General features: G+C 34.6%; 1 protein-coding gene across 1 annotated transcript; it reads left to right on the plus strand.

The window, feature by feature from the left end:
• Positions 1 to 8,153: 8,153 nt before the first annotated feature.
• Positions 8,154 to 24,272, plus strand: LOC136235442 (N-terminal acetyltransferase B complex auxiliary subunit NAA25). The gene is made up of 19 exons (XM_066025113.1): positions 8,154 to 8,479; positions 8,550 to 8,706; positions 8,797 to 8,915; positions 9,010 to 9,084; positions 13,172 to 13,265; positions 13,359 to 13,477; positions 15,260 to 15,330; positions 15,945 to 16,086; positions 16,183 to 16,358; positions 16,633 to 16,835; positions 17,223 to 17,353; positions 18,027 to 18,103; positions 19,153 to 19,227; positions 19,342 to 19,534; positions 20,149 to 20,268; positions 20,366 to 20,504; positions 21,658 to 21,695; positions 21,794 to 22,048; positions 23,164 to 24,272. Exons 1-19 carry the CDS (start codon positions 8,333 to 8,335, stop codon positions 23,866 to 23,868), a joined length of 3,036 nt encoding a protein of 1,011 aa, XP_065881185.1. The 5' UTR covers positions 8,154 to 8,332; the 3' UTR covers positions 23,869 to 24,272.
• The last annotated feature ends 613 nt before the right edge of the window (positions 24,273 to 24,885 follow it).

The following is a 24,885-nucleotide window of genomic DNA, read 5'->3' on the forward strand; positions in this document are numbered from 1 at the left end:
TTTGCTACAAAATTTTCAATTTGGGTGACTTATTATTATTATTATTATTATTATTATTATCTATAGAAGGCTAGAGATCGATTTTGATCACATGGACCTTAATGGCCATATAGTATTTGCCCATTAGATTTATTAGAATTTTAAGATAGAGATTCAAAGCATCATAAGGTTTAGATTTAATAAGTCTAGATCTAATGGTGAATAAGGTCCATGCGAACATTATTGGGTCAGAGATTTAGCAAAGTACTCTTCGTTCATTTTTGCTTAGAAAACTAAATCCTATTATATTTTTCACTTTTAAATTTCTAATGACATTTAATTTTTTTTCCCCTCAATTGTACACTTACCTATAATGAATGAATAATTATTAATGTTGTGAAAATTTCCAATTCCGAAAACAAGGATAATTTAGTCATCTTTTATGATAATTTTAGATCTAGGCTTAATATGAGTAAATTTGAGGGTAATTCTCTTGACGTCACCTAGTAATCCTTCAATAACAAGATCAATCCTTCAATAACAAGATCAAAGGACCTAGTAATCCTTCAATAACAAGATCAATCCTTCAATAACAAGATCAATCCTTCAATAACAAGATCAAAGGAAGGGTTGAGAATTGACGGCTCAATTTCGAAATTTCGAAGTTAAAGTTAGTAGATTGCGTTCTTGAAAGCAAGATTAGCATTGAGACCTAAATAATTAGGTCAATATTGTAGGGAATGTTTATGTGCACTTCAGTTGTACGACATTTTATTCTATTTATAGGATGTCAAAGATAAATTTGGTAGTCGATCATAGTATATGTACTAGCTTAATCTACGGACACATGTTGATTTATGAGTGGTGAATGTCCATTATAAGAAGGACAATATGCGTTTTATCAAAATTGTCTTTTCACAATTCCAAGTGTTGAATCATGGACGCATTCCAATGTGATATTGGAATTCTTCTCTCATTAGTCACGTGACTCGACGATTTGTACATTTTAACTTAGTGGATATTCTATTTATAAGATGTCAATGGTAAATTTGGTAGTCGGTCATAGTGTATGTCCTAGTTTAATTTACGGACACATGTCAGCTTTTGAGTGGTGAGCGTCCACTATAAGAAGGACAATATGCGTTTTTATCAAAATTGTCTTTCCATGGTTCCAAGTGTGGAATATTCCGGTGTGATATCAGAATTCTTCTCTCATTAGTCCACGCGAGTTGATGGTTTGTACATCTTAACTAAGTTTTGATCTGAAGGCTCTCTTCGCGACACATTTCCTTACTTCCTCTAATGAGGATACGTGTATAACTCTTTATATTTGTCTAATAGCAGATGTCCCCCTTTCGGTTTCTGAAATTCTTTATAACCTCGTCTCTATGAGGTTAAAGAATTAAAAGTTGGTGAAGGTCCGGTAATAATTGAAGTAGAAGTCATGTTTTATTAATGACAAGCTGTGATATCATGTGCCCACGACACTGTTCTAACCTCAAACCGTCTGGACCGTTTAGGCGTTCGAAATCGAGAATCCGCACGATTTTACCGATTAGCCCCTCTTGGTGTTTTTTTGGTTTCCATGTGATTTTTAGTCATCTAGGTTTCGTCTAGGTCGCCTAAATGTTGTCGATGATGATATAGTTTGGTTTAATGGCGTTCTCTACTTATTTTCATGATATAGTTTAGTAAATTATATTTATTATGGGTAATGTTTTCACTTTTTTTTTTCTTCAAATTGGTACATGTGAACAAAATTTGGTTAAAGTAAAAAAAAAACATTTGTGCTTTCATGTATTATCAAATTGGTATCTGAATTTTTTTTTTTTCCAAAAGGTGATTGGGCTTTTTCGTTTTTATTAAGAAGATGTCCGAACTTTTTCGTTTTACTATAAACAAGGATCTTAAAAATAAATGAGCTTTGACGATCTTAAAATTGAAAAATTCAAAGACTTGATCATATTCTAAGCAACTTTAATTCGTTAACTTTTTAATTTTGATATCATTTATGTGTTTTAGAGAGAAAAAGTTCCGAAAATGATGATTTTTAAAAATAAAAAATTTGGCTCCATAATAAATGTGGTACTAAACAACTTTAATTCTTGGAATTTTCCATTTCGAGATCGTTAACGGTCATTTTTATAGTGTCAAACTAAAATATCATCGTTTTTAGCTAAACGAAAAATCTCAGTCGCCTTTTAAACAAATTTTTTTCAAGTACCAGTTTGACAATACGTGAAAGAACATGATTTTTTTTTTACTTTACCCCAAAAAATTTGTCCGAACGGGGACTGAGATTTTCATTTTGCTAAAAACGAGTATCATTTAGTTTGACACTATAGAAATGACCATTAATCTCAAAATAGAAAAACTAAATTTTTTATTTTCCAAAATCATAATTTTCGGAGCTTTCACTCTCTAAACATCCACTTTCTCTATCATCACTAAACAACGTTTGAATGACCTTAAAATTGAAAAGTCGAAGAATTAAAGTTTTTTAGAAAATTTTGCAAATTTGAGGTCATTGTTTTTAGTAAAGTAAAAAACTTCAGTCATCTCCTAGTTGCAAACGAAAATCTAAGTCCATGTTTGGAATTTTTTTTTTTTACAGATACCAGTTTGACAAAACGTGAAAGCATAATGGTTTTTTTTGGACTTCACCCTTATGTTTTATATATTTGAGTTATTTCAATGATATATTTGTTGATGTTTATACATTTTTAAAAATATAAGTTACAAATATACATGTTTTTAGATAATATAATACATATTTTAATTGAATTTATATTACAATTTTTTATGATTTACAAATAAAAAAAATACATATAATTAATCTCCAACTAATCCCCGATTAATCCTCAAGTAACATGTCCGTTCGACTAACTCTTAATGTTTTTTACAACATTGGCCTGCGAAGTATCTCATTTCTTTCTCCATGATTGGTGAGATGTCTAGGCACATTTCTTGAAAGCTGACATCATTTTCGCACAACGTGCAATTTTTTGCAAGCATTCCCTCCCATCGTTACTGTTCTGGTTGGGAGCGAGAAGAAGAAGAAGAAGATCCTGGGCGGGCATGCTGGATTTGATCAACGTCGGGGTTCTTTATATCGTATGAGATCATTTCAGAACAATCTTTTTGTCTGAAGAGGACCGATATCACAAAATTATTAAAGGTGACTTTTTTTACTTGTTCTTTTTCTTATTTTTGGGTGTAGGCATGACTTATAACACGAGTACTCGTGCCGATAAGTTAACAAGAAGAAATCAATAGGCAATTGCCAACCCCAGAGTACCGAATAATGAGGTGCATGTAGACTCAACTGAAGATGGGATGTCAGCTTCTTATACTGTCAACTCTGAAGTGTCGAATGCTAAAGTGCTCACAGCTTTGACCGAAGCAGGACCAGTTTTCAACGCTGAAGGTTCCCATATTATTGTAAATGAGGTTTCTCATGTTGAAATCAATGAAGAAAGTGGTTTCTACCCATATAGGAGAACTTTGTAACTAAACACGAATGCCTATATGAAGGAGATGTTGTGAGGTTCAAAGTTCAAGATAAAGACACCTACCAAATGATCTCAACACCTACGTGTATCTTTCCTTCGGATGTCTTCGTTGAGACTCCACTTCAAATCACCATGATGACCTTCGTTCATCTAGTTCCCCAAACTTTCTAAGGCAAGAAACGAAAAATCCGGTTGAAAATCTTTCTCTTCTAGGAAGAGGCCTCACTCTACATTGTTCCAAAAGTCGAGGCCTTAAAAGAAAGGCAAACGAAGTAGTGGATCTAAAGGATCCCAATGGTCAACCAAAAGAGTCAAAGGCTAATGTCGCTGAAAAGGCTAAAGATCTGATGGAGGAAACAACCGAAGCTCCAAGGCTCAGTAGCCAAGAGATTTCCTTCCTCAAGTATGTGATCTTCCTAGGTCATTCTTTAGTTTGGTGATTCTTTTCAATTTTGTGATCATCAGTATGTCCGAATGTCACTCTCCATAACCCCATCATAGCTCATGATTTGGTAATCTCTCACATTTCACCTCTTATGATTCTTCCGCTACTCAAAATTAATCAAAACTCCAAAAAGTAAGCTTCAAATCCGTATTTGAGCCCATTTGATTGTTTGAATAATAAAATCAGTGTGCTCCTGATGAAATTGGGTGTTTATTTATTTTCCAAGTCTTAATTAATCAAGAAAAATAATATTAAATATTATTTTTAATTAATTAAATCTATACAATAATATGATTATTATTTTGATTCGTATTAGATTCAGATTAAGGAAAAAGTATATATATATTGAAGCTTCAATTAAAAGATTAGACAATATATTAATTTGAGGGATTATTTTTCATAACCAAAAGATAAAAAAATATTCTCACTATTTAACCGATTTGAGCAGTGGCGGATGTAGGGGTCAAAGGGGCATTTGCCCCCTCCCCATCCCTAAAATAAAATAAAGGGTTAATACACATATTTGCCCCTGTGTTTTTGCGAAAAAACAGATTTACCCTTAAATCAAATAAACCCACAAAACTATCCCTGAATTTTCCATAAACCTGCAATTATACCATAATCTGACGGAGCTGTTAAACGGCGATGACATCAAACCTTCTTGTCTCCAAAAAAATTGGATGATGACAATCAAAATTCATTTGGTTTCTTATTGTTTTCTATTACTATTGCTTTTGGATTAATTAGGAGGTTTAGACGCCATTTTATTAGGTTATTGAGCTTTTATGAAAATGAATTTTGACCAATCTGTTCTTCTAACTTGCTTTTAATCGAAATTGAATGTGCATATTTTTTTCTGTTTGTGATTGGTTGTTCTTTTCTGAAGTTTTTCTGGAGATAAGAAGGTTTGATGTCATTGCCGTTTAGCAACTCCGTCAGATTAGGGTATAATTGCAGGTTTATGGAAAATTCAGGGATAGTTTTGTGGATTTATTTGATTTAAGGGCAAATCTGTTTTTCCTAGAAAACACAAGGGCAAATATGTGTATTTACCCTAAAATAAAAAACAATTTTTTAGTCTAAAAATAAGGGTTAAGGTGCAAAAATACTCCTAACATTTTGGGTCAGGAGCAATTTTATTCCTAACGTCTAAAATGATGCAATTTTATCCCTAATATTGGAAGCCAAAAGCAGTTTTACCCCTAACGTTGATAAATTGGGTCAATTTGAGGAATAATTCATCAAACTGTCTTCTCGGTCATGAATCTTGTCATCTACACTTCACACATGCGTTATTTTATCAGTAACAAATCACAAACATATGTTGGGATGTGAAAAAAATGAGAAAAAATATTAAAAATATACTGTCCTTTGTACGAATTAGACAAAAAAAATTTAAAAAATTCACCGAATTTATAAATATCAATCTCCAATTTTATTATTAAATTACAAAAAACATTATATCATTTTTTTAGAACAAATTGATATGCAATTGGTGCAAAATAAAAGAAAAAAATGATTGTATGTTATAATAGTGTCTGAAATTGATCCAATTTATCAACGTTAGAGGTAAAATTGCTCTTGGCTACAAACATTAGGGGTAAAATTGTACCATTTTAGATGTTAGGGGTAAAATTGCTCATGACCCAAAACGTTAGGGGTATTTTTGCTCTTGGCTACAAACATTAGTCTAAATTTTTTTTACATAGAGTTTTGCCCCCCTCCCTCAAATCCTGGATCCGCCACTGGATTCGAGCTGCCCCTATCTCCCCTCGAGTACCATTCATTGTTCGTTCGAGTTCTCATTTTAGAGTGCTAGCACACGAGATTATAGTATACGTCTCTGCGTGTGTGGTATAGAGGAACTTCTATTTGTGGTTCTCAATCTCGTACAAAGAAAATGACTTTTATCCTCGGCGAAAGGTGAATTTTATTCTAATTTAATCTACGTGTTTGATGTTGGCAAAAATGATTTCTTTTATTAAATTGTTTTCCACCTTTTACTCGGATACTGGAAATTCCTTCAGATTCAAACATTGTCTATTGTTACTCTATCACTGTCTATAATATTGAAGATGTATATTCAAGTTAATTCAATGAACCATTATGAAAAATGAAAGTTAATAAAGAAAAATAAATGATATTTTAATTTATTTTTTAGGGTAAATAATTATAAAGTCCCTATATTTTTACCTAATACACTACTTAGTCCCCCTGCTTTTAGAAATAATTATATAGTCCCCCAGTTTTTTTTTTGTTAACTCCTTAGTCCTTATGCTTGAGTCAATGGTCAAACTATACTAAATAAATTTAAAAATACCAAAATTACCCTTTACTTTATTTTTTTTAATAATGAAACATCTATTTTCCTATTATATATTTTTTTCTTATATAATCGCAATATCTTCAATATAAAGTAATTGATTTATTAATTTTTTTATATCATTATAGAACTTTAATTTAATAACCTAAAATTTATTGACAAAAAAAATGAATAAAAAATATTTCAAAAATTATCAAAATAGAAGTAAGACTATAATTGTAAAAAGTAATTGTTTACGTATCTAATAAATTTAAGAAAAGAAGAACAAAAAATATGAATTTTAAAAAATCATAGAATAATAATAATAATAATAATATTTAATATTAGTTTAAAGAATAAAGAAATAAATAAATAAAATTTAAGAAAATAAATAATATATTTTTTCAAGTACATTAATTTCGGAACATAGGTTGTTCAAAAACTTCATTAAAATATTTAGATTAATTTTGACACTAAAAGATAAATTTTTTATATATATATATATATATATATATAATATAACTAGGGGCAATTATGAACTTTCATTTACAAAAACAAATGGAAGGACTAAAAAATTGATTAACATATAACTTAAGGACCTTATAATAACATAAGAACTTTATAATTATTTACCCTATTTTTTTTATAAATTTAATGCAAAATTAGTATGTATTCAATACATGTGTGAATTACCATAAAATAAAAGCTTAATACTAATACATGACTTTGAGCATTTTTGTAAAAAATTTGATTCCCTCTTAAACTTTTAAAGTGTTATGATAACCTTTTAATTTTGTATAAAATGTTCTATTGAACTTGCATAAAATGTAATCAATTAATCATTCGGTTGTAAAAAAAAAAATTAGGTTAGATGCGGAAGATATATTGCACGCGTCTTAAAAAAAAAGTAAAATGACTAAGGTCGGGGTATATCGTTCTAATAGAAGACAAGTTTGACAATTGAGAAAGTAAGAACTTCATTTTTAATCTATTACGTGAATTATTGTAATAACGTTTTAAGAGTCGTGCAACTAGACCTGGGCATGGGCTAGGCTGGGCCGGGCTCGGGCCGGACCTGTCGGGCTTTTCATAAAGCCTGCTGAGCCCAAACCCAGCCCAGCCCGCAGGAAATTTATCGGGCTCGGGCTTGGGCTGGGCTCGGGCTTGAGATACGAATCTCAAGCCTGTCCATCCAAGCCCATCTGTATATTAAAAAAAAAAAAAATTTAAAATGTCAAAAAAATCTGCAAAACAATACAATATGGCAAAAATACAAAATCAAAATCAAATATAACATTTTCATACAATATGGCAAAAAAACAAACCAAAATCAAAATCGTGAAGGACAGCATTTTTTTTGTTGATGGAGAAAGATTGGGTTAAGACAAAGATTTTGTTTTTTTTGTTTATATAATTATATTATAATAAATCATTAATAATAATACTATTTATATAATTAATAATAATATTTAAAAATAGTATATATTGTATCGGGCCGGCCCGATGTAATATATGTAAAGCCCAAGCCCGCACATTTTTTAACGGGGTTATACGGGCTTGGGCCGGACCGGGCCTGAATACATTTTTATGTGTCCATGCCCGGCTAAATGGGCCTGGGCCCGGGCCGGGCGGGCTCGCCGGCCCATGCCCAGGTCTACGTGCAACACATCTTCCGCATACGGCTTACTTTTTTGCAACTAAATGATTAATTGATTACATTTTATGCAAGTTCAGATGCTAACTGAACATTTTATGCAAGTTGAGAGGATTATCGGAAAACCTTAAAAGTTTAGGGGATCAATCAAGATATTTGTACAGGGGCAAATGATGTATTAAGCCAAAAAAAAAATACACGTGTGATTTAAATGTATATTTAGTCGGAGGCAGCGTCTACCCTTACTCCTACATCCAAACGCCCAAATTAGGTTTCCATATTTGCACATTTTTGCATCGTCTCCTCCACTTGTACTGTACAACTACTACTTGACCTTATAATAACAGTCCTTCTTCCTCAACCAGCAGAAAGAAAGGCTGCGTCATCGAACCCTAACCGAGAATTAACCTCAACCTCAAAGTCTCGCTCTTATTATACTAATGGCATCCAAGTTCGGGTTAGCTGGTGGTATACCGGAACGGCGAGTTCGACCTATTTGGGACGCTATTGATTCACGCCAGTTCAAGAACGCTCTCAAACTCTCTGCTTCACTACTCACCAAATATCCCAATTCACCTTACGCTCTTGTAAGATACTGATTTCATGCTTCATTTCTTTTGGATTTTCCTTAGATGATAGCAATGTTGTGTTTTTCAGGCCCTGAAAGCTCTTGTTATGGAAAGAATGGGTAAATCTGATGAAGCTTTATCCATTTGCTTGAATGCTAAGGATCTTTTGTATAAGAATGATGCAATGTTAATTGATGATCTCACTCTCAGTACTCTGCAGATTGTTTTTCAGCGGCTTGATCATTGTAAGTCGAATTGTAATTTTTTTTTCCGGAGTTTCTTCTGTTTTGGTTCATTTGATGATCTTTGTTTCTCTGTGTCTTGAATGTAACCAGTGGATTTGGCTACCAGCTGTTATGAGTATGCGTGTTCTAAATTTTCGAGTAATTTAGAACTAATGATGGGGCTTTTTAACTGCTATGTTCGTGAGTATTCATTTGTCAAGCAGCAACAGGTTAGTGTTTTCTTTCATTTAGGTGAAATTTTTGTTCTTTCATTTGTGCGTCACATTATACTTATTTCCATCTGTGATTATATGTTTCTGACAGGCTGCCATTAAAATGTATAAGCTCGTTGGTGAAGAGAGATTCTTGCTCTGGGCAGTTTGTAGTATCCAGCTGCAGGTTCTTGCAGTCCTCCCTGCTCAAATTTTCCCTATTGTTTCTTGTGTTTCATTCTCTGTGTTTTAATTGTGCAGTACCTACGTTATCTGTGTATGTATATATGTACACCTTCCCCTTAAAAATGTAGGAAAGATTAGAAGAACATGGACAAACACAGCTGGGGCAAGACTTTTAATTTCTGGTTCTGATATAACTTGCATGGAAATGGCCATGTTTGGTCTTCTCATATTTCATCTATTCTCATCTTTCTTCTTTTTACAGTATTGGTTGGTACATAACTTGCATGTGTCAATGTAACTAGGATACATGATAAATCCCTGCCTGATTGGAATTTCATTGATGAAAAATTTGCAACATTTGCTATGTAACTGAACAAAGATGTTCTGAATAAATCTCTTGAAAATGAATCTACTTAAGAAAATACTGTACCTGCAGCTTGGATTGCTTCAAAAACCTGCATTCTTCAATATCAAGATCAAATCTGTTGATGGTTGCAGTGGTTCAATCTTCTCCGGTTTCAAGTTTGACACCTTGCATGTCCTTTTTTTAAAAGGGTATAAAGATGAGCCTGATCTTTCTCATAAAGACATAGAAAACCCAACTCAACTAGTATGAGATGAAGCTAAATATGTTGGCTGAGGTTGTTACTGGAGAAATTATCTTCTGTTTCTGTGGGCGATTTTATGATATTTAGTGGGAAAACACGTTCTGCAAACAATCTTGATGCTTGTTATTTTTAAATTTCAATTTGAGTATGAACTGAAAATACCTCCGACTCACCTCCCTCTTTTTCTCCTCATCTTCCTCTAGTCAATTAATTTCTTAAACTGAGGCCTTCGTTTTCTTTTGATTTGATATAACTGCTCACTGCAGCTGCATAGAAGCACAAATCCTCCGCTAAAGTCGAATCTCTTTTTTCTTGGACTGTATCAGTTGCTTTTCATTGTGCATGTTCCTGATGTACCTCCATGGTATCAAATTTTATGCCATGCCAGTGCAAAAGGAGTTTTGTATTGTATAATTATTCTGTTGAGTGGAAAATAGTATACTGAGAAGAATAATTATACAATACAAAACTCGTTTTGCACTGGATTTGAATCTCTAGCCAGCCATTTATTTAGAAGACTTGAATTAAATGGGACTATATCTATCATTTGCTTGAAATAGTATAGAAAGTAATGTGCTTCTGTCCAAAATCTCGTTTGTGATAACCTTTTCTGAGTTGACAGCAGAATGTTCTTATCTTGATAATTTTTTTTGTTGGTGGAGTATATGTTATGAAATGGAGTAGGTATTCTTATTGATAGGGAGTATATTGATGAGGTAGTAGCGGTGTCTAGGAAGAGCGATAGAATTATGAGTGTTAAGCTAGTGATAGGGGATGAGGTTGTGAATGTCATTAGTGCATATGCGCCACAAATAGGATTAGATGTGTCTATAAGACAAGCTTTTTGGGATGACTTAGAGGAAGTGGTGCAACAGGTTCCTAGGGATGAAAAAATGGTACTAGGGGGTGATCTCAATGGACACGTGGGTTCTAGGCGAGATGGGTTTGAGAGTGTTCATGGAGGGTATGGCTTTGGAGATAAGAATGAAGCAGGAAATGATATTTTGGAATTCGCATCAGCCTATGACTTGAGTATCATGAACACATGGTTTATGAAGAGAACATCCCACTTAGTGACTTATCGGAGTGGCGGTAATGCGAGCCAAATTGACTTCTTCTTAGTAAGGAGTGCTTGGAGAAAGAGTTATATTGATTGTAAGGTGATCCCTGGTGAGAGTACGACAATCCAACATAGAGTAGTGGTGCTAGATTTTCGAAGTAGGAAATGTATAAGAAAACAAACACCTCAAGTAGAGACTAAGATTAAGTGGTGGAAATTGCAAGGGGAGAATCAACAAAAATTTGTGGATGAGATGACCAAAAAAGATATTTGGACTTGCAATATGGATTCAGATATAGATTCGATATGGAATAAGATGGAGCATAGTATAAGGGAAGTAGCGAAGGAAGTTCTAGGGGAATCTAAAGGTAGCATGCCACCGGGTAAGGACACATCTTGGTGGACAGAAGAAGTACGACAAGCAGTAAAGAGTAAGAGAGAATCCTATAAACTATTGGGGAAATGTAGGAGTGACGAGAACTACGAAAAATACAAAGAGGCTAAAAGGGAAGTAAAGAAGGTCATACGAGATGCTAGAGCAAAGGTGAATCGGGATCTGTATACAAGATTGGATACGAAAGAAGGGGAAAGAGACATATATAGAATTGCTCGGATGAGAGATAGGAAGACGCGAGATCTCGGAAAAGTTAAATGTGTGAAGGATGTGGACCAGAAAGTCCTAGTTGGAGATAAGGATATCAAGGAACGATGGAGGTCCTATTTTGATGACTTATTTAATGGAGATCGCCAACAAGATGTTGGAGATATAAGTATCCATCACGATATGATAAATCATGAATGCCTGCGGAGAATTCAAAAGGGTGAAGTCAAAATGACATTAAGTAAGATGAAGTTGAAGAAAGCAGTAGGACCTGATGGCATCCCTATTGAGATTTGGAGATGTTTGGGAGAAAGAGGAATCGAATGGTTGACGACGTTCTTCAACAAAATTTGGAGAAACAATAAGATGCCATCAGAATGGAGGAAAAGTACCTTAATCCCTTTGTATAAGAACAAAGGCGATGTCCAAGATTGTGCCAACTATCGGGGAATCAAATTAATGAGTCACACTATGAAACTTTGGGAGCGAGTGATTGAACAAAGGCTAAGGAGGACGGTGAAGATCTCGGAAAACCAGTTTGGCTTTATGCCGGGAAGATCAACTATGGAAGCCATCCATCTAATGAGACAATTAATGGAGCACTATCGAAATAAGAAGAAAGACTTGCATATGGTTTTCATTGACTTGGAGAAAGCATATGATAAGGTACCAAGGGAAGTACTTTGGTGGGCCTTGACAAGGAAAGGCATTTCGCGGAAATATATTGACATCATAAAGGACATGTATGAGGGAGTATGCACGAGTGTACGTACTAGTGTTGGGAAGACTGAAGAGTTTCCTATTACGATTGGAGTGCATCAAGGTTCCGCACTAAGCCCATTTCTTTTTGCCATCGTTATGGATGAACTAACAAGTTCACTTCAAGATGGTATACCATGGTGCATGCTGTTTGCAGATGATATTGTGTTGGTTGATGAGACGAAAGAAGGAGTGGAGATGAAGTTGGAACTATGGAGGCAAACTCTAGAATCTAGAGGCTTTAAGTTGAGTCGAAGTAAGACAGAATATTTGGAGTGTAAGTTTAGCGGCCGTAGGAGGAGGGAGGTAGGGACAATCACCCTAGATGGGAGAGTTGTTCAGGCCTCGGATTGCTTCCGGTATTTAGGATCTATTATCCAAACGGATGGAGAAGTAGATGGAGATGTTGCTCATAGGATTAAAGCTGGTTGGTCGAAGTGGAAGAGTGTTACGGGTTTCCTTTGTGATCCCGGCATGCCTAATAGATTGAAGGGAAAATTCTACCGGACGGCAATTAGACCAGCATTGTTATATGGTACGGAGTGTTGGGCAGTGAAACACTGCCACATCCATAAGATGTCGGTGGCGGAGATGCGTATGTTGAGATGGATGTGTGGTCACACGAGAAAGGACCGGGTGCGTAATGAAATAATTAGGACAAAAGTAGGGGTCACATCTATTGAGAATAAAATGAGAGAAAACCGACTAAGGTGGTTTGGCCATGTGAGACGTAGAGCGCTTGATGCGCCGGTTAGGAGAACCGAAGAGTGGCAAAGGGATGTAGTGGTGAGGGGTAGGGGAAGACCTAAGCAAACTTGGAGGAGGGTGATCGAGAGTGATATGAGTTTATTGGGAATTGAGGAAAATATGGTAGTGGATAGGACGGAGTGGAGGGAGCGAATCTGTGTCGCTGACACGACTTGATTTTCACGGTTTTATATGATGGTTCATGTTAGCCGACCCCGAATCATTTCGGGACTAAGGCTTTGTTGTTGTTGTTGTTGTTGGTGGAGTATATGTTATTTTCCTAACTCTTATATTGTTACTGCGATTTCTACAGGTGTTATGTGGAAATGGAGGAGATAAATTGTTACTCTTAGCTGAAGGCTTACTTAAGAAGCATGTCTCCTCCCATAGCTTGCATGAGCCAGAAGGTGTAATTCTTCCTTCCGAATTTCCTTGTTCTTATAGTAATTACTAAGTAGAGTGCCAATTTCCTTTTACTGAAGAGGTCTACTATTATGCAGCTCTTATGGTCTATATATCCATATTGGAACAACAAGCTAAGTATGGTGATGCATTGGAGATACTCTCTGGGAAATTAGGGTCACTCTTAATGATTGAAGTTGATAAGCTACGCATACAGGTATTTTCTGAAGCTTTATTTAGATGGATTATGCGAAAAGAAATTTCATCCTTTGTATGCATGAAAATGTCTCAATATTGTGTCTGGAAAAGTTTGGGCTATTTTCAATGTAAAAGGAGGGAATAGGGAATTTGGATTAAAAAGTGAAAATTAAAGGTTGTGCAGTTGAACGAAATATATAAAGTTTGGTTTTTTTATCAATCTTTCTTATGTGAAAACTTATTACTAGTAGGTGAATGTTTATTACCTTACGTGGGATTTCTTTGATGTAATGCATGATGCTAGCTAGCTGAGCAGTCACTTTGTACGCAATTTGATTATCCACTTCTGATAATATGTAAATGCTTTATATTTTCTTATTCTTATAAAAGAATTAGCAAAATGAATTCTATTTTTAGCTATGTCAATTTAGGAGTCTTCCAGATCGACATGCTGTGTTAACTGGTTGATGGCGGTTTGTTGGAAATATGGATTTGAAGACAAAGTTGAAGAACCATTGTTACAAGAGTCAAATACATCTGCCAGGTCTAAAAACGACTGTTTTCAAAATTAATGTAAAGCTTCAACCTCAAACTTCTTATATATATATTTGATAAATTGGGAAGGAGGTGATCTGCTCATGATCCATCAATGGATGGATTTGTGTCCAAAACTTGCTTTGATTGTGGTCAAAGCCCTTTTTTTTTTTTTATAGAATTAGGCCACCCATTTGTTGGATTGGCTGCATGAAACTTTTTATTTTGGCCAAAATTTTATATTATCGAAGCTTAATGAGCCATAGTGAGAGAAAATGCAAACTAGAGTCCGGTTTCTGACAGAAATAAAATAAAGGTTTCAATGTGAGGACCTCCGAAAAGTAGTAATTTGGCTAAAAGGGTTTTCAGCATAATTAAGATGAAGTTTGAGTATTATGTGTGATACAAATCGATATCTATGACAATTTTGAAATCAATCAAAAAGTTTAATGATGATGGATGTAATACATCCTCAAGAATTAAAGTTCTTTTCATTAATCGTCAAATTCTAGGGAAACTCCTGAAATTTGCTTGAGTGATTTACAGAGCAATGTTTCCACATTAGTATGCCATGTCAATTGGTTAGTAATGGTCTAGATGGAATTTGGATGGAAGGGCTTCACTATTTTAAGAAGAAAAGTTGAACATTTTATGGTTGCCAATTGCACTTTAGGCTATGCGACAAGTTCAGGAACAATTGGTGAGATTTTGCTTCGGATAAATTAGATTGTGGAGAATAGTCATGTCCATTTTTAACGTTAGTATGCAGCTCAGTTAGCTGAATTTCAACAGGGCTTAATAATTAACAAGTTTATAATTCCTTGGTGAAAAAGGAGTTACGTCTGTTAACGTTGTGTTTGTTGATTAATGTGTGGATATTCTCTTATATGCTACTTTCTGTTTTGTACTTCTCTCTGATAGCATTTATACCTTAATGAATTTGATGCTTTTAGACTGTTGAGCATAAATTTTAGATGGCTTGAATTGATAGTTGGTATAAATAACCTGGGATGCTGATCTGTTCTTTTTTCATCGTTGATACCTCTGTTGGGAAAACCCCTTTTCTGGAAGACACAAACAGATGAAACATTTTGAATTTGTTCTCATCTATTTTCATGGTTGTGGTGTTATCCCTTTTGTCTGAATCCATAAATTAAATCCATTTGGTAGAACTTCCTAATCATTAAGATTTGATTTGGTTGGAACTGTGACATCTGTTGCTTTTAGCTTCCTCATCAACTTGTACTCTTTGACTTTAAGTTGACAGGGTAGGCTGCTTGCCCGATCAGGTGACTATGCTTCTGGAGCTAACATTTATCAGAAGATCTTAGAATTAAGGTAAAATCATGGTTTAGCTGTTTTGTAATTCTAATTTCAAGGTCTTAAGTTTTTCTTCATCATCAATTCGCGGTTGCTGAGGTGCATGTAACTTATTAGAGACAACAGCATGACATGTAAAGATGTAACCTGCAGTTTCTCTATGATTTCATTTTCCTGAAAGCTTCCTGGTTCTTCTGCATATGGTAACTTGTGGCAATGGCTCAACTATGACATTGCCATTAAGGGATTAGGTGTTAGAATTGTTTTTATTTGATTGCATTTTGATAGGAATTTTTTACTTGTGAATGCATTTCATGCACTGCATACTATGTTTTATTTATTTGTGCCATATTTGATTCTCTCGCTTTATTTGTTCCTCTGAATGTTCTTTTGTTACTTTTAACATGCTTAAGTTCGGTTGAGTAGTTGGCATTTACTCAAGTTTCATTGTTAAAAACGTTAAATGATGATTACATACTTAGCTTATAATTTCAGTGAGTAATCCCTATTTTTCTGTTGCTGAGCAGTTTAATTTTTACATATTACCTTTTTCTCTCCAGTTTTGGTGTTACTGATCAATTATAATTTATACGTATTTTTCTACTGTTAATGTCGTCTTATTTACATGGCAGCCCTGATGATTGGGAGTGTTTCCTGCATTATTTAGGCTGCTTGCTGGAGGATGATAGCAGCTGGAGTCATGGAGAAAATGGTGATCCAATTCATCCCCTTCAATCTGTGGAGTGCAAAGTCCCTCACTTGGCTGATGAACTGGTGCATGTTTATAGCGCTTGAATTTGTTAGATTGTTTTTCTGTTATTTGGTACAATATTCTGATATACAATTTGATTATGTAATTTTGGTGTGCAGTTCGATTCTCGTTTATCAGTTGCATCAGCTCTTGTGCAGAAGTTACAGGCGAATGCTGATGATGGTTATACTAGGTGTCCAAACTTGGCAATTCTTGAAATTGCAAGGAGGAGGCATTTTTGTGGAAAGGCCAACGATGATGAGATATTGGAGGCTTTAATGCAATATTTCTACAAGTATATTAAGACATTTCTCTATCCTTTTAAAGTTTAATTAGATTAGTGGAATTCCATATGCTCATGTCTGATCATTGTTGGTTGGATAATTGATTTAAAATCAAACTAATCATTTGTTCCTCAGCAAATGTCATTCATATATGTGCTTCAAAGCAATCACTTACTGTTATTAGCAATCATTTTTCTTTCTATCATTTGTGTGTGAGAGTAAGGAAATGATTCATTGTTTTATTGCTATATCATTGTTAAGGTTTTACCATTTTCCTGAACACAGGTTTGGCCACTTAGCTTGCTTTGCTTCTGATGTTGAGGTGTTTCTTGAAGTCTTAACTCCAGATAAAAGGATGGAGTTTGTAGACAAATTAATGAAAACCTCCAACTCGTTTGGACCAATTACCATCAAAGTGCTTGGGAGTTCAATAACAATTTTCAGATTGAAACAATTGATGGGAAACATATCCAAGCCCCCAATTGCTGGTATGTCTTTTTGTATCGTTGGCAGTGGGTGGGGCATACATGCTTTGATATCCTCCTTTTAAATTTCTCTTTGAGTCTCGCCTATTATAACCCTGATTTTGTGTTAATATGCCAAATAAAGCTAAAAGAATACTTTTTTTTTTTGAAAAAGCTAAAAGAATACTTATATCATGCAAAAATGTGCATTTTTTTTAACAAGATAGTGAGTGAATCTATATTGTCATATGCCATCATCATCTTTTGAACTTCTATTTTCCTTGTAGGATCTGTTTAGATGTATTAGCTAATGATGTCTAGTATTACTTGCTTGTACATATTTTCTTGATATCAATCATACTATTCAATTTCTTTATAAATTTGCGAGACTAACCCAATCTTCTGACCCAGAACTCGAGGGCTCTGTTAGGCAAATGGTGGAGCTATATTGGAAATGTCTTCCACTTTCAAAGGATCTTGATCCACAAGAGAGTATGCATGGGGAGGAGTTGCTTTCTATGGCATGCAATGCACTTGTTCAGGTATCCTATTTCATGTGGTGGCTGAAAGTTTAAATTTGACATAGATTCTTTGTGGTTTGGATGTTGGAGAACATCTTTGTAGATTGACTCCGACTTTGGTTAGAGATTTAGGGCTTGTTGGGACATTTTGCCTTGGTGAAAATGGATCCTTCAGTCTGCAGCAAATCAGGGACTAGCCTGGCACCATTAACCGTGAAAAAAAATCATTGTTGATATTATTTTATTGTTAAAATAAAAATGTGCCGCCTCTCCTTTCCCGCAAGTTTAGTAAAATAATTCACCCAAATCCATAATATTCACATTTTTACTAGAAAGAAATCTATGATTTAGGGAAATAAATGCAGTACTAAATGGATTTTAATAAGGAACAAAGCGATTAATGTCTTTGAACATCTCATTTAACAAAAATTAGACAACCTCCTCAATCATTTAAAAAAAAGCTAAACAGGAATAAAATAAACTGCCTGAACAGGAACTGAAAATAATAAAACAGTGGCTTTCTGTAGTAACTGCTACCTTACGCCAATAAATTTCTCTCTGCAATTGTCAATGTAATTTATTTTATGAAATCATTTCACTGGTGACCATATTTTACATATTCATGTGGCATTTGTTTCATAATCCCTTAGGAGTATACTTATATTGTTCCTTTATTTCCATTTCTTTTTGTTAGTTATTCTGGCAGACGAGAAACCTTGGTTACTTAATAGAAGCTATAATGGTTTTAGAGTTCGGCCTCACTATTCGAAGGTAATCAAACAATTTTCTTTTTGGCTGTTTCTGTTGTGGTAATGGTTTAGTAGACTCTACTCGGCATTACTACCATTTCTATAGCTTTTTGGTGATATTCTTTACCATATGCTTTATTGATGGCGTCATGTTTACTTCCGATTCTTAAGACATGGCTCTTTTATGAAAAATCTAAGATATGCTAGTCTTATGTGAGTCTTTGTGGCTTAAAAAGATGCGCAAGCAACTATTGATACTTTCTGACTTTTCTATGGGTTTTCATTAGAAAACTTTTGGAAGAAATATGCTTGGAATTCAGTTCAATTTGTTATGTAATAAAATCCACATATTTGGAATCTAATTAGAAAGATTCAATTTGTTATGTAATGAAATCCACATATTTTAGTAGTTGGAATAATTTGAAATGAATAAACTAATGTTTAGTTTTCTATGCTGTCCCTATTCATCATAAGGTAGTTGTTCAAAGATGGTTATGGTGTTCTCAACAGTGGCACTGCCATTACTAAACCAAAAGAAATGAAATATTGAGAATTTGCACAATTTTTGGTGTGACTTTGGTTCTTGCGATCATTCTCCCTTAAGAACTAAATTTGGTACCTTTGGTGTTCTTCATCTTGAAAATTTAGTTAAAAGAGTTTTCATTGTATCCCATTTTTATGAACAGATCATATGTTTACGCATATTAGCAAAAGTTAATTGAATTCATTGAATTTTATTATAAATATTAACATGGACCTACATTGAATTCTATTGTTTGGAGTAAATGAGAAATGAATTGGATGTGTTATTTAATAGTACGATAGCTGATTATGAAGGTGAGTTTTGATCTTTTACGTGGACCATTACTAAATAAAGTGGCTATTCTTGCAAAGCACATCAGTTTTGATGTTGATTCAAAATATTTTTGCATCTCACTTGTATATATGAACAGGATAGAACTACATGGAATTCTGTTGTTTATAATAATTGAAAAGTGAATTGGATGTGTTATTTAATAATACTAATGTTGATTGTAAAGGTGAATTTGTATATTTGGTTGTATTTTGCAGACATGTATGGCAGCACAAGATCTTATTGTTGCACCTCTATGCACACCTGGGCGCCCTTTCATTGGCTTATGAATGGTAATTGACAAGTAGTTGCATTATTAGATCAAATTATTTCTCACATTTGATCTCACTGTTTAGCAGTTTAATTTCAGTTTGGATTTAAACTCTCTGAATGTGTCTCCTGTTTAGGTATAAAACTCTGGATGTGAAGAACATATTGATGGAAACTGTTTCACACCACATATTTGACCATATGTTGCTATCTCCACTCTGGGGTGATTTGAGCAATCTACTAAAAGATTATCTTAGGTTTATGGATGACCACTTCAGGGAATCTGCAGACCTTACGTTTCTTGCATATCGTCATAGGAATTACTCAAAGGTATGTGGATTATCTCTGGGTGCTGGGCTGGATGAATGCATGTGTGAATGTGATTGGCTTGAAGATGCTGCAAATAACTCTTTTAGCATGTTCTTGAGTGTATTTGAAACTCAATATAACCATTTGATGAATAAAGTCGTTTTCATTGACTAGTTTGGGATGAACAGCATGTTTACTTTTGTCATGGAACCATTTGAACCAAAAGCTTAAGCTAATAGTTAAAGGTCCACTTCATATTAATATCTGACACACCCCCACACGCCAATGCCCACTAGGCTTGAAGTGTGCACAACACAGGCCCATATTACCATGTCCTGCAATTAAAATCAACAAATGGGGCTGCCAGGAATCGAATCCTAGACCACTTGGTCAAGCTAGCTCTGATACCATGTCATGAAACCGTTTGAACTAAAAACTTAAGCTAATAGTTAAAGGTCACTTCATATTAATATCTGACAACTTTATTCACCTTTTTAACTGCCAAAAACAATTTCTTGTATTTTTAATTCTTTTTTGTGGGAATGTCTATATTTGGAGGCAACATAGTATCTAGATGAGATTATTTTTTCTTGTGACTATATGTTGAAGAAAAATTGTGGTGTGTTATATGCCAGGTCATTGAGTTCGTGCAATTTAAAGAGCGGTTGCAGCAATCTAACCAATATTTAGTTGCAAGGGTTGAAACATCAATTCTTCAGCTAAAGCAGAAAGCTGATAACATTGAAGAAGAAGAGGTGTTTATCTTCTTAGCATTTCTTTTTATACCTTTCTAATGCTAATTGCTTATATGTGCTTACATGTAATGACTGATAGCAATAACTTGTATTTTAGGGTGTTCTTGAAGGTTTGAATTGTGGGATTCACTTTGTCGAGCTCTCTAATGAGATCAAATCCAAAAATCTGAACTTCAATGAAGATTTTCAGACACGGCCTTGGTGGACTCCAATTCCAGAAAAAAATTATCTTTTGGGTTAGCATACAATGCACCTTATTTTCAATTACAGTTTTGTTGAACTCTTGTGGCAGAAAGTTTTGGACAACATAGTGCATCTTGATATTGGAATAGTGCATTGTGATTAGTCTTCTCACTTATAGGAACAACATTGGCATAAGATGCTACTTATTAGGTTATATTAATTGTGGCCCTATCTCACAACTGCTAGTACGGCTGTAATCTACTCGAGCTTTGACCGACTCATGCTCGGCTCGGCAGAAAATGGACGAGTTCGAGCTCAACATCCTATTCGACCTCAGTTCATTAAGAAAATTATGAGCAGCTCGTTTATTTATTCACGAGTTTTGCTCGCGAGCAACTCGTTAAATCTGTTCATGAACTTCGCTCGTTAACTATATTCATAAGCTACGCAGTTTTGGAACCTAAAAAACTAAAGTTTCACACACAACTACGTAACCTTTCCCCCTTTGTAGAAATATTGTTATTAAAAAGATAATTGAACTGAGCTTGTTCACGAGCCTGCTCATGAACATTATAATCGAGCTTGTTCATGAACCTATAACCGAGTCTTGTGAGCTTTTGAGCTGAGTTTCTCCTTGCTCAAGCTCGGGTCGTTTACGAATCGAGCCTCAAAATCGAGCTTAAGCTTGGCTCGTTTGTAACTCAAGACGAACACGGTCGAGCTTTTATTGATCCAAACGAGCGGCTTGACTCATTTACAGCCCTAACCGTAGCTTCTACGCCTGTACTATAATTACTAATAATATTATTAATTAATTTGATCAAGATAAAGTTTGAGTCAAAGCTATTTAGTCCAAATATTTGAAAAACTTGAAAGAATTTTCAGTTGATGAGGACAAACTTTAATATGTAAGCCTTTCGGATCCAGTTAAGATCTCAAATCCATTGATCCACGTGTCGAGGTCCATGGTAGTAGTTGGCTCATAATAACCAAAACACAACCACTGATTTGCTAGTTTGATGTCATAATAGATAGATATATAGTCGACTTCTTATTTCTTATTTATTGTTTTAGTAAGTTCAATTGGATTGTCCTAATTTTCTACAGTTTGTTGTCTAAGTATTACATTTACTAGCATTGGAGTTTATTGGTGGCTTGCACTTTGATCTTCTCCTCAACTTCATTAATGGTATTTCTTTATTATAGGTCCCTTCGAAGGAATCTCATATTGTCCTAAAGACATGGTAAGGATCTCTTCTCCATTTACATCTGCATACATTTTGTTTATAAAGATTTTTTTTTTTTTAAATCGCGTTTTGTGGCTCTCTCAACGAAAATATAGATGAAAGAAAGGCAAGAGAATGTTCGGAGGGGTATTGAACGGAAATCCCTACTTCCTCGTTTGGTCTATTTGTCTATTCAAAGTGCTTCCGTATCACATAAAGATATTGCTGAAGTCAATGGGTTGATATCAGACCCTAAAATTTCCTCAGAGTTGAAGATTTTGCTTGAACGATATGCAAAGATGTTAGGGTCTTCTTTTACTGATGCCATAGAAGTTATCAAGGAAGTTTCTAGTGGTGTAAAATCTTGTGAGGTAAATATCAAGCTCTCTCTCCCTTACTTCCAAACATATGTTATTCTTTATTTTTGCTAAATGTCAAATGGGCTAGATTGTTCATTATCATATGTAGATTTAGATGTATTCTGTGAGAGCCATCATCTTGGAAATTTTGGGAGGTTCATAGTCCTTGAAGTATGATAACTAGTTAGTCCTTCCATTTGCAAAAATATATTATAATGTCCTTATTTATCTCCGGCATGCTGTAAAGTCCTTCCATCGGTTTATTTGTAGTGTTTTGAAATTGGTGCGAATATAACTGAAAGTTTACATAAATGAAGTACTAGTTTATTTGTCAAACCTCAGGAACAGGAACTAAATATTTATTTATCTAAATCATTTTTATGAGTTTTTAAAGGTAATTTTTGTATATTCACACAAATTTAATGGTAAAATTGCAAAGGAACTAACAGAAGGACCTTATGGTATGTGTATATTTACCTAGGAAGCACCGACACTTAGGAGGTTAACGTACTCCGACACTCTGGGGACACTGGTGGGACACGGCTTCTGAGTTAAATAAGTAGAATATAGGTTTTGTATTATTATTATTTTATAATTTTACAAAAAAGAGGTGTTGATAATATATTAAAAAACCAAACAAAACCCTGATAAAAAAATTTCAAAATCTAAAGAAAAGAATATAACAACCGCCCCCTTTTTGGTAATTTAAATAGTTTGAAGTATTAAATGTTTCTTTTTGATGAATTAACGACTTATTATGTGTGTTATTTGTGGTTTATAATGTCTTATGAATGTTATTGATGATCTATATATATTTGGGGTGTCCCTGCTGTACCCGTGTCTCACATTTTTTAAAAATGCCGTTTGCTGCACCGGTAGCCGTACGAGTACCCAGTACCCCTGTTGGTGCTTCCTAGATATTTACAAATGCAGGGGTTGATTAGTGTTACCTGAGGGACTAAATAATTTTTAACTTTTAATTTATGTCTTGCACTGGAATGATGTGTTTTCTGCATTGTTGCGACTGAGAGTGCAGATAACTGGACTTTGCTGGTTTTCTCCCCTAAGAAATTGCTACTCCCACAATTTTAACGCAGGCTTTTGGTTAATTCTTGCACTTGACACAGGCTTTTGGTTCAGACATGATCGACTGGCTTAACTTTTCAGTATTTCTGAACGCTTGGAACTTGAATACTCGTGAGCTCTCACAATCAGGCAGGGAGCAGTGTGGGCAAGGAATTTGGCACATGGTAGATACTTTGTTACGGAAGTGCATCACAGAGAAGGCTAGATCCATGGCATCTCTTGTCTGCTCACCAAGTCGTGATTTCCCGATTGTAGTGCAAATGGTTACAGAGCCATTGGCTTGGCATGGCATTGTACTTCAATCTTGTATCCGGTCATCACTCCCATCCGGAAAGAAGAAGAAGAAAGGTGCACCTGCAGATCATTCTACATCTCTACTATCTAGTACAATTCGAGATTCAATTGAATCTTCCTGTGGTATAGTTGAAGAGGTTGCGCAGTCAGTAAGAGAACAGATAAAAAAACCCGAAGATGAAGTAGTAGAGACAATACTTTGCTCTGTTAGGAATAAAAAACAAGAGGAAGGACCCGGGCAAGTTTTCCAGATTCTAGAAAGCTTCATCACCAGCGTAGATGAGGTTGAACTTGGTGGTCGGATCTCCCAAGCTGTGAAATCCTGGAGTCCGGGTGATGTTGCAAGAAAGATGGGGAATAGTTCTAAAACAGTATTATCCACATTTGTTCATATATGCGAGTCGAAAATTAAGTTGTTGCAGACATTGAAACAGCAAATATCTCACATCTGAAGAGTGGTTAAATTAAAGTTTTATTTCGTGTTCTTCGCCTTAAATGTCGTCTCTTCAGTTCAAATTTGGGAGCTGCTGCATCTGAAGAGTGGTTAAATTAAAGTTTTATTTCGTGTTCTTCGCCTTAAATGTCTTCTCTTCAATTCAAATTTGGGAGCTGCTGCATCTGTAATGCTTTGATAAGCCCGAGAGAGAGAGAGAGAGAGAGAGAGAGAGAGAGTTAAGGATACATATATATATAGAGTGAGCAATTTTCGATCTTTTAGTCCGGTTATGGAAATTTTGCATAATTTTTTTGCTTGAAATATTGATTTGTATGGATATTCTTTCATTTTTCATAGTTTTTGTATTCTAGAACGGTTCTTTGAATTATAAAAGGTCCTATTGGTTTTGTGGTGATGTAATTTGCTTCAATGGAAACACATTGCTCAACTGTTGGGGGATTTCCATCCTGTTTTCATGGGGATTTCTTGTGGATATTTTTAAAATAATATATTTATATAAGATCTTAAATGTTTATTTGTATATTCAGGTTTTATTTATTTACTTTTGTATTTGATAGATTAATTTATTACTTATGTATTTTTTTTTCTATAATTCTATGAATATTTTTTAGATTATATTTGTCTAATTGCATCATACAGGTTTTTTTTTTTTTTACTAAAAAAAATAGTATTTACTTTTTGTAAAGGGGAGTGGTGATTTCCACAGATGGGGATGTGAACATTTTTTTTCATGGGGATGTGGATTGCTCGTATGGACAGAGATGATGATGGGGAAGTAATCCCTATTTCCACCCTGCCTTGTTTGAAACTAGATCTGTTCATGGGTATGGATACTAGTCCGGCTTATGTCCTTTGGACCCAAGCATGAACAAAGAAAATTGTCATTAGGTTCGGACCAGGCTTGTTAAAGCCTGCCCTCTCGTGTCCCTTGGATCCAAGCATGGATAAGAAAAAGGTCAAATACATAAATATCATAATTAAGTACAAAATTACAACTAAGTCATATCACCAA

The sequence above is a fragment of the Euphorbia lathyris genome, chromosome 7 (assembly GCF_963576675.1).
Source record: "Euphorbia lathyris chromosome 7, ddEupLath1.1, whole genome shotgun sequence".
Taxonomy (NCBI): Eukaryota; Viridiplantae; Streptophyta; class Magnoliopsida; order Malpighiales; family Euphorbiaceae; genus Euphorbia; species Euphorbia lathyris.